Raw genomic sequence first — 11,360 nt, 5'->3', positions numbered from 1 at the left:
GAAGAGTTGACACTTCTGTTGAATTTACAGAAAAACTTCAGGTTTTAGGGGGTTATTTTAAAATCACCCAGAGGTTTTACAGGCATTTTTTACAGCCGTTTTAGGCCTAAATGGGTTAAAAAAAAAACAGAATTACCCAAAAAGGACACAAAATTACCAAAAGAAGACATAAAATTACAAAAAGACACAAAATTACCAAAAGAAGACATAAAATTACAAAAAAAAGGACACAACATTACCACAAAAAAAGACAAAATTAACAAAAGAAGACACAAAATTACCACAAAAAAGACACAAAATTAACAAAAGAAGACATAAAATTACTAAAAAAAAGACAGAATTACAAAAAAAAGACAAAATTACCAAAAAAAAGACATAAAATTACAAAAAAAAACTTTAGGGGGTTATTTTAAAATCATCCAGAGGTTTTACAGGCATTTTTTTTCCTGCCGTTTTAGCCCTAAATGGGTTAAATGTGTCTGTTATTAAAAGTACTAAAGCAGGTTTTACTATCCTATTTTTCCATAATAATAATGCTATCTACATAAAAAAAAGACTGTAAGGCAAATCTCTTTGTATACAGAGTTTATGTATTTATATTATTTGTCAACTTCTTAACACAAACGTTTCACTAGAGACTAAAGGTTGAACACTGGATTACAAGCTGAGCTCAGAATATAATTAAATGCTACAAAGCTCAGTGACTCCTCTAACAGCTGGCCGTGTGTGACTGGATGGAGCTAACTGATGAAAGCTGCTGAGTCAGAACTTCCTGGTGAAGGGCCGGCCTCTCTCTGGGGCCGGGGAGCTGAACTGGAAGAAGCTTTTGGCTCCGTCAGCGTCCAGGCAGGAGAAGAATCTGCCGTCTCCTTCAGACAGAAACTGAGGGCTCCTCTGAGGAGTTCCCTGCCGAGGCACCCCTAGGAGACACACAGCGGGGTGACGGATGTCTCTCATTGTTCTACTGGCTAAATTCCCTCAGATAGACAACAAGCTCATTAGGTCTTCAGGACTAAACACCTCCAGCTGTCTTCCTTTGTTCTGTTTCACATCTTTCTCTGCTTCCTTCCTCTTCTCATTAATCAGTCGGACCCCACAACTAATCAGCATCTTTATTCTCAATTAGCTGGGTTTTTTTTCAATAAAAAGTCACATTTAAGACGCATGAAACCGGCTTTAAATAATGATTATTTTTATTTTAAATTAGCCATTTTTTTTTCCAATAAAGTCAGAAAAACTGTGAAACCAGCCCTGTGTAATTTCCCAGAGACCAAGGTTGCAACTTCAGATTGTTTTATATATATTATATATAATAGTCCAAAGACCCAAATTGCTCCAATATTGCTGTTTACATTTGAATAGTATATTATTTATTGAATTTAATATTTGCTAATATTATATTTTCATGACATCTGAACTTTAAACATTCAAAAACATTGTTAGCAACCCAGTGTTAAAATCTTTTGAGTCAATTTTTTGATTTCAATAAAAAGTCACATTTAAGACGCATGAAACCGGCTTTAAATAATGATTTTTTTTTATTTTAAATTAGCCATTTTTTTTTTCAATAAAGTCAGAAAAACTGTGAAACCAGCCCTGAGTAATTCCCAGAGCTTTATCATCATGTATGAAAAAGCATCAAACTTTCACATTTAAGACGCATGAAACCTGTAAATGTTTACCCTTTTTTAGTTAAAATGACTAAAGCAATTGTTTGATGATCAAAATAATATATTTTTTAATTCATTTACCAATTGTTTATTTATATTTACCAATTTATTTTCCTGACAAATATATTGTTTTAGGCTTTAATAATGCTTTTTTCAGTGATTTTTCCTTCAAATTTAAGTTAAAAGATAGAAGACAATTTTTTTTAAATTAAAAGTCAGAAAACCTGCCCTGCGTAATTTCCCAGAGACCAAGGTGACAACTTCAGATTGGTTTATAAATATTATATACATTTATATATAACATCAAATTATCACACTTAAGAAGCATGAAACCTGGAAAATTTTACCTTTTTTTTGTTGTTGCAATTTGAAAAAAATGATTTTTCCTTCAATTTTTAATCAATGAACCAATTATTTTGTCTTGATCAACTGTTAAAATTAATTTATTTTCCTGACAAATATATTGTTTTAGGCTTTAAATAATGATTATCTTTATTTTCAATTATTTTCAATGTTTTTTTTTTTCAATAAAAAGTCACATCTAAGACGCATGAAACCTGTAAATGTTTACCATTTTTTTGTTAAAATGACTAAAGCAATTGTTTGATGATCAAAACAATATATCTTTAATTCAATTTACCAATTATTTTGTCTTGATCGACTGCTAGAGTTAATTTATTTTCCTGCTAAATATATTGTTTTAGGCTTTAAATAATGATTATTTTTATTGTCAATTTGCTGTTTTTTCAATAAAAAGTCAGAAAAACTGTGAAACCAGCCCTGAGTAATTTACCAGAACTCCAGACTGTTTTATCTCACCAACAGTCCAAAGATCCAAAGTTTATCATCATGTATGAAAAAACATCTTTTTTTTTTCATTTAAGAAGCATTTATTTATTGAGTTTATTTATTTTCCTGCCACATATATTGCTTTAGACTTTAAATAATGATTATTTTTATCTTCAATTAGTCGTTTTTTTTTCTCAATAAAGTCAGAAAAACTGTGAAATCAGCCGTGTGTAATTTCCCAGAGACCAAGGTTGCAACTTCAGATTGTTTTATATATATTATATATAATAGTCCAAAGACCCAAATTGCTCCAATATTGCTGTTTACATTTGAATAGTATATTATTTATTGAATTTAATATTTGCTAATATTATATTTTCATGACATCTGAACTTTAAACATTCAAAAACATTGTTAGCAAGCCAGTGTTAAAATCTTTTGAGTCAATTTTTTGATTGTAAACTGTGAAAAAATGATATAATATAATCATTATTGTCATATTTTAAAATGTTGGTGTGTATGGAAGGACAGAATCTGTGGCCTAATCTTCCATCTATAAACTCTCACTATCTACATCCACCTCTGTCCAGGTTATCACCACACAGAGACACCAAACTTCTGTTATCTGAGCAGTGCACCTTTCAGTCTCAACCATGCTCCGTGTTGAAATAGTCATAGATATATAGAAATATAGACACTAGACGCTGTTAGCCAATGGAGACCGACGTCTTCGCTTGGCGGCCATCTTGCCACAGGCAGCTGGCCCACTCATAACATCAGTATACTGTTCATGTAGCATTTAAATAACCACAGATTTAAAAAAAAATGACAAAAGAAAGACAAAAAGACCAAAAAATGACCAAAAAAAGAAACAAAATGACCAAAAAAAGACACAAAACGATCAAAAAAAGACACAAAAAAGACACAGAATGCCCAAAAAGACACAAAAGACCAAAAAAAAGACACCAAAAATGAAACAAAAGACGTAAAATGACCAAAAAAAGACATAAAAAGACATAAAAAGATATCTATGGAAATAGTCCTTACCAGTGAAGTCCTGATGTCCTGTCTGAGGCAGCATGTCTTTGTCCCCGACACCCACCACCATGTTACGCAGCCTCAGAGAGTCATAGAGTCCCTGCAGCTTCTGGTACTGACGGTTTCTCTCCATCAGCCTCTCAGACACCTCGCTGTACTTCCTTTTATACTCCTCCATCACCTGAAGGAAACAACACTTTATACCACAGACTTTAAGATGAGGAGAGCTCCTCTTGGTCAGTGTGACTGATGCTGGGCTGACACCAACAGATGTCCCCAGTCCCAGACCAAAAACTGGAAGTCTTTAGTAAATCTGGGAGTTTTACTGGAGTCCCGTCATCTCCATGGTTGAGTTTAAGGTAGTAATCTGTTTCACATCAGTCTTTAACTAGTCTTGGGTTTGTCACAGTGACGTAACACAACATGGTTCTATTCATAATGATTTTGGTTATTATCAAAAATGTTTCCATGACTGTAGATGTAATAATGACCAAAAAAGGACACAAAATTATCGAAGTAGACACAAAATGACCAAAAATAGATGTAAAAATGATCAAAAAAGAAACAAAATGACCAAAAATACAGTCATGGAACATAGTGTTAAACCAATCTGCTCTGTTTCATATCAGTAGTAGTAGTAGTAGTAATGATAATAATAACATAGTAATGTGTCATATATTTAGCCTGTGCAGGGTGTACATACAGTACATACATAACATAATATATATATATATATATATATATATATAGACACACACAAGATATGATATAATATGATATAATGTACCGCCATTGTATATGCATACAAGATATATTGCATATTATACAATGGATAATATACTAAGAGTATAAGAATATGTAAATAAGTAGACAAAAGGGTGAAACATCCAGAGGGATGAATACTTTTCGATCCTGTTTCTTTTTCTTCATCATCTACCATCAACGGAGAGACTCCTCCTCCTCCTCCTCCTCCTCCTCCTCCTCCTCCTCCTCCTCCTCCTCCTCCTCCTCCTCTTCCTCCTCCTCCTCCTCCTCCTCCTCCTCCTCCTCCTCCTCCTCCTCCTCCTCCTCCTCCTCCTCCTCTCCTCCTCCTCCTCCTCCTCCTCCTCCTCCTCTTCCTCCTCCTCCTCCTCCTCCTCCTCCTCCTCCTCCTCCTCCTCCTCCTCCTCCTCCTCCTCTGTTGTTTCCTCCCAATCATCTTTCTACAATCTTATCTCAGGTGTAACACAAACTTCTTGGTTAGTACTTGAGTTTAAGAGTTGTGTTTGACCTTTTTCAGCGAGGCGATCTCTCCTCTCATGCCGGTGAGCTCCAGCTCTCTGCTCTGGTTCTGCTGAGTCAGCACTTTGTCCATCTGCTTCACCTGGGCCTCGGCCCGGGACAGGCTGTACTCCTGGTACATACGCTCCTGGTGGACCTGGTGACAGAGAGATCAAATCATATATTTATTCATTTACCAATTATTTTGTCTTGATCGGCTGCTAAAGTTAAAATTTCTGCCAAATATATTGTTTTAGGCTTTAAATAATGATTGTTTTTATTTTCAATTCGCTGTTTTTTCAATGAAAAACTGTGAAAACCAGCCCTGTGTAATTTACCAGAACTTCAGACTGTTTTATATATTTTATATATATTTATATATAACAGCCCAAAGATCCAAAGCTACAAAGTTTATCATCATGTCTGAAAAAGCATCAAATTCTCACATTTAAAATGCATGAAACCTGGAAAATTTTACCTTTTTTATGTGATTTTTCATTGATTTTTTCTTTCATTTTTAATCAATGAACCAATTATTTTGTCTTGATCGACAACTAACATTTATTTCTTTTCCTGCCAAATATTGTTTTCGTTGATTTTTTTCCATTAAATTATCTGTTGTGTCATTAATATGATATAGATTTGTCATTTAGCTGAGAAAATGTCAGAAAAAAGTGTCCTTATAGATTCCCAGAGCTGTCATATTACTCAGTTTTTTGATTGTAAACTGTGAAAAAATGATATTATATAATCATTAGTGTCCTTATTTATTTAAAAAGAGAAGAGAACCAGACAGGCTGATTCACAGAGATACGCTATGTTCATATACAGGTGCATCTCAATAAATTATAATACTTATAAACTTAAATAATGATCACCATGCCATGCTGGTATCATCATTTTCAACTCAACCTCACCTCATCATTATTTTGTCATTTTGACTTACTGGATCAACATTTTGAAACAGAAAAAAACACACACAAAATTACAAGAAAACACAAATAGAAAAGACACAAAAAACATACATAAAAACACACCAAAAACCCCATAAATACACACCAAAAAAATACAAAAAAAAACATAAAACCCATAAAAAACAAGAAAAAACACAAAAAACACAATAAATTACAAAAATGAAAAAAATACAAAAAACACATTAAAACACACAAAAAATAAAAAAAACACCCCACAAAAAGCACACAAAAAACACAAAAGATTGCATTAAATATGTTGAAACGCACACTGCAAAATTTTTTAAATCTCAGTAAAAAAAGTAAAATCATCTCACTACACTTGGTCGTGGTGATTTTTGCCTTTGCTGAAAAAGAGTTGACGCACTAAATGTGACATGGAAACTTGTAGAAAAGCCAAAAACTGTAGAGTTCAGCTGACAGCAGGAAACACGCTGCTGAACGTTTCTACACCATGAAGAAGTTGAACTTTCTTGGACTCCAGAGGGTTAAACTACTGGAAATGGACTTCTCCATCATATTCTGGTTGATGGAGATGCAGCTGTACGTACAACTAAAGATATCTGACCTGATAGCTCCAGAAGGCCAGAGCGCGGGCGCTGATGTCCAGCACTACGTCTGGTCTGAGTCCTGCCAGCACCATGGCCTTATAGTCCTCAGAGGGGGACAGCTCCGTCCTCACGATGTCCAGCTTCCCCGACAGGGCGGAGGAGCAGGCGGGGCAGATGGCGGGGGAGCGGCTGAACTCTCCGGAGCCGTGCTGGTCACAGAAGGCGTGAGAGCAGGCTGTGACCCAGGCGAAGCCGCTCAGCTTGGTCCGACACTTTGGGTAGTTACACAGGAGCGAGTCGTCATAGAGAGACATGGCGTCTACTGTGGGACGCAGAGAAGAGAAGAGAGGAGAGAGTCTTTACTGTCACTGCACAGTAGATAGATAGATAGATAGATAGATAGATAGATAGATAGATAGATAGATAGATAGATAGATACAATAAAAATAAAGTGTCTAAAGAAGGAGTATGTATTAAGGAGTGGAACAGAATTCCAGTGCAGAATAAATATGAATATGCAGTATAAAAATGTTGGTGCTATGAAACAAATAAGGTGCAATGAACAGTGTGCATAAAAAACACATAAAGTGCATAGACAGTATGTAATGAACCAGGTTATTATTTGCTATTGTACAGTGACCAGGTTATTATTTGCTATTGTACAGTGACCAGGTTATTATTTGTTATTGTACAGTGACCAGGTTATTATTTGTTATTGTACAGTGACCAGGTTATTATTTGTTATTGTACAGTGTAGGATAAAAAAATACCTTAGCACAACGAAACTGAGGCGCAGCTCTGCCGTCAGTGCAAAAAAGATAAATATTAAATAAATAACCAAACAAGGCATGCACCCATCAAACAAACAAACCAAAAAAAGGACATCACACAAATCACAACAGTAAGGGACTGTAAACAGACACACTGAGAGAGCTGTGAGCCGCCATCTTTGAACAGTATGGTTTTAGTCACGGCAATCAATAGAAACCCGCTCCACAAAACACTGGACAAGCTACAGAGCAGCTTCAGCCACAGACTCATCCAACCTGCTGCTCCAAGGAACCAGACAGGAAGTCCTTCCTTCCTTCTGCAATAAGACTTTATAACTCATCTACCTCTGCCAGAACCAACATTACTGACATGCACTAAATCTATGCACTAAATCTACGCACGACACTTTGCTATGTTAATATTATTACTATTATTATTATTATATATACTGTTGCTGCCATTATTACTATTATTACTACATACTGTAATATACTACTTTTATTATACCGGCCTTATTTATTATTATTATTATTACTACTATTATTATATATTATATATATTATATACTGTACTATTATTATTATTATTATATACCGTCTAGTCACTATAGCATTGTTGCATCATATCACCAGTTTAATTATTACCATCATCTTGCCAACCATCCTACCAACTGATGTTCTTTCTTCTACTTCTTAAGTGTCCTTGTTCTATTCTGTGCTTTTTTTTCTATTGTTGTTTTTATTTATGCTACCTCAGTATTTTATTCTATTGTATTTTATTGTACTTGCTGTGACAACCGAATTTCCCTTCGGGGATGAATAAAGTACTCTATCTATCTATCTATCTATCTATCTATCTATCTATCTATCTATCTATCTATCTATCTATCTATCTATCTATCTATCTATCTATCTATCTATCTATCTATCTATCTATCTATCTATCTATCTATCTATCTATCTATCTATCTATCTATCTATCTATCTATAAGTCGTTGACTTTGTTCTGGGCCTGTCCAAATGTAAATGCTTTCTGGTGTTACATCTACATAGAATTGGTGACAATATTTGGGACAAACATTGCTTTTAATTGGGATGAATTTCTTTTTGGGCTTCTGCACTCTACATCCTCAAATAAAAACACAAAATACCTTTTTGGCATACTGAGTGTAGCTGCTAAAAAAGCTGTAACAAGGAAATGGCTTGAGCCAGACAGCCATCTATAGACGAGTGGTATGACATCATCTATGACATTTTTGTAATGGAAAGAATCACTTTCTCTGTGAGGCTTCAAAAAGCCAAATTTGAGGAAATCTGGGAGAAGTGGAGATTGTACATCACCCCGAAACACCCTTCTTTTGTTTAGTATTGTGTAACTTTCTTTTTTTTTTTTTTTTAATCTGTTTTACTACTAACTGTAGATGGAAACACCCCCGAGTTCTGTTTGTTTGTTTATAACTAGATAAAAAATCTGAAAATATGGATCACAGTGTCTATTATCAAAACGGTGATGACTGTTGTAATGTGACATTGAAATGTGATTCTAAATAAAGACAAAATGTAAAAAAAAAAGATAAGTCAGATAAGAGCAATCACACACTCTAAAAAAATGACACTGGCTCCACTTTTAAAAAGTTGTTGTAACAATTTGCATTTATCTTTTTAAGTTATTCCAACTAAGACATTATTGAGTATTTCCCATGAGACTTTTATAGCTGGACTAACTCAAATAGTCTCGTACAACCAACATGATTTGTTTTGTCCTCTAGAAGGTTAATTATGTTGAACCACCTCAATTTTTATTATATCAATGTTGTAGTGTTAATAACTGGTCAAATTAATATTTAGTTTAGCCCTAGATATTGTGTTAACTAGTTTTGTTCATTGAAGTTGGTCAGAGTAGTTGTTTTGTGAATGTGTCACATAAATATTATTCTGGCAGTTAACATATAATGTGAATGTCCTTTCAGTCTGTGTGACATGTGACACTATTCCTAGATTACACTATGTACTCTAAATCATGGAGGCAGTTGTTGTATTTGGGCTATTTTGTCCATTTCTGACCACTTAAAAAATGTTTAAATGCCATGTTGGTATATTTGTTTCACCTATATGACCTGATAATAATAATTGATTTTTTATTCTGACTTACTGGATTAAAACAGTTTGAGCCAAAAAGAAACAAAGAAAAACCAACATAAATGTGATCTTGTGATTGTGTGTGATCCTTTCATCAACTCTGGTTTTTATTCTAGTGGGACTCTTGTGTGTTTAGAGTAACAGTTTTGGTCATTTTGTGTATTTTTTAGTCATTTTGTGTCTTTGTGAGTCATTTTGTGTCTTTTTTAGTCATTTTGTGTCTTTTTTTTGTCATTTTGTGTCTTTTTTTTGTCATTTTGTGTCTTTTTTAGTCCTTTAGTCCAACATAAAATGTGATTTTGAATCTTTTTTTTACTTTCAAAACACTATCATGCTCAATAAAGAGTTTTAAATGTTGTAAATGTGAACAAAGGTGTCAAATCTACCATATAAGAGGGTTCCATCCAGTTCTATCATTTGATACTAAATCTATTTGAGCTTGTCTCCAGTTTTACTTGGTATATCATCATCAAACTGAAACTGGCCTCATGGAGTTTACAGCCAGAACTTTAGAGGTAAATTTACAGTAGGGCTCCACGCTGCTTTGTTTTCTAGTCTGATGGAGGCAACAAGTCTGGATTATTTGGAGCTTTTGGACACTCCACAGGGTTAAGAACACTTTTGTGAATCCGGCCCCAGGTCAATACATTTTTATGGAGGGCAGCCCTCACACCATGCAGGCATTAGCTGGTGGAAACACACCAAGCCTGACATCTGGAAAAGTCCCAAAAACAGCAAAATAGAAAGAGAAAATACAGTCAGAGGACAGGCTACAGATACAGACACTACCACTCACATCCAGTGAGTCATAAATGTGATTTAGAGGGATTGTTTTAGTATGTTTGTACAAGTTTGTGTTTGTTCATTGTGCCTTTAACCCTATGAAGCCAAGTGTATCATATTTGATATACAAGTTTTTGAGACCTATACATCATCAGTGTGATATTTTTTTCCTGAAAAACCTGATGTATACATGTGTTGAAGAAAAAAAAACTGAGCAACAAATTGCACAAAAATACAAGATATAGCAAAATGTATATGCAGGTTCCACTGGTGGATCAGTCATTGCTGCGTGAAAACTTCATATCAGCAGATGTTTGATGTTGTGTTATATGGAAAAAAATATTTTGCATGTTTGAGGAAAATGTTAAAAGAAAGTAAAGCCTTAAAAGGTTAAAAATGTTGGGTTTTATATGTTTTTGTTAGTTCAAGAAAAACAAACTGTGAGCAACAAATTGCACAAAAAGAACTGGTGTATCAAATATGATACAAATTAGAATCATATATCCCTATTGTTTGGGGATTTTTTTTAAATTATCTGTCAGCAGGTCACACTCCAGTTTAAAAAAAAAGAGGAATTTTCTGCCAATTATTTAATGGTTCAGGCTTTATAGGGTTAAATGGTATTTCTCAGCACCTGTGTGGGATTAACACACTAAACTCACACTCTTGGTCCAAACAATGCTTGAAAACATTTGGGAACTTGAAACTATCAGGTTTGTAACAATTAACAATGTTTTTGGTGTGTATGAAAACTGAATAACTTGAGTATTTGGCAATATTTTGGTTATTAACTTGAATACTTTCCCCTCGGTTTGAAGTTTGACTTCTAATCACTTTCAAAGTCTCAAAGAGGAAAATACTAGATGAGGAAATACAAAATATCTCAAAAATCATAACGTTGTTTTATGAAGACATAATGTAACTATAGCAACGTACGTTAGCTTAGCATTAGCATTAGTGTGTAAAGTTATGAGCTCTCAGACTTAACTGTTATGTCCGTTTTCTTTTAAAACACTGCAGTTTAAAAAATACGATTGAAAAAAAAACGCGATTGAAAACAATATGTTATATTAAACTTAAACGGATAACTTAACGGAATATTTACGGTAAATTTCGCGAAATAGCAACATATCAGTTACCGTTGCTGGCTCTTCACTCTGCAGGTGACGACAGGTGACGCTGATGCAATTGCTGTAATCTGATTGGCTGATTGCAACTCCAAGGCTCAGTGTTGAAATATCAACAATAACAATTACTTTAGATATTAAATTAAAATAACATATATTATTTGGAGTACTTTACTTTGGTATGTATATGCATAATATGTTTATTTTTACTTACTAAATTAAATAGACTTTACTTAATAAAGAAAATAGACTTTACTTACTA

At 34.0% G+C, this 11,360-nt stretch overlaps 1 protein-coding gene across 2 annotated transcripts; it reads right to left on the bottom strand.

Annotated features, from left to right (window-relative positions):
- Positions 1–568: 568 nt before the first annotated feature.
- On the bottom strand, positions 569–11,113 carry LOC131989509 (E3 ubiquitin-protein ligase CCNB1IP1). Of its 2 annotated transcripts, none has more exons than XM_059354751.1 (5): positions 10,960–11,113; positions 6,297–6,598; positions 4,768–4,914; positions 3,507–3,678; positions 569–920 (listed from the first exon to the last, which is right to left on the bottom strand). In XM_059354751.1, the coding sequence occupies exons 2-5, from the start codon at positions 6,591–6,593 to the stop codon at positions 763–765; spliced, it is 774 nt and encodes a 257-aa protein (XP_059210734.1). In that variant the 5' UTR covers positions 6,594–6,598; positions 10,960–11,113; the 3' UTR covers positions 569–762. The 2 variants fall into 2 exon arrangements, with proteins under 2 accessions (XP_059210734.1, XP_059210733.1); XM_059354750.1 differs by having other exon boundaries at positions 6,297–6,601; positions 10,960–11,111.
- Between the last annotated feature and the right edge of the window lie 247 nt (positions 11,114–11,360).

The sequence above is a fragment of the Centropristis striata genome, chromosome 17 (genome assembly GCF_030273125.1).
Source record: "Centropristis striata isolate RG_2023a ecotype Rhode Island chromosome 17, C.striata_1.0, whole genome shotgun sequence".
Classification (NCBI taxonomy): Eukaryota; Metazoa; Chordata; class Actinopteri; order Perciformes; family Serranidae; genus Centropristis; species Centropristis striata.
Note: the sequence above shows the minus strand (reverse complement) of the source record. Positions and strands in the feature narration are given on the sequence as shown.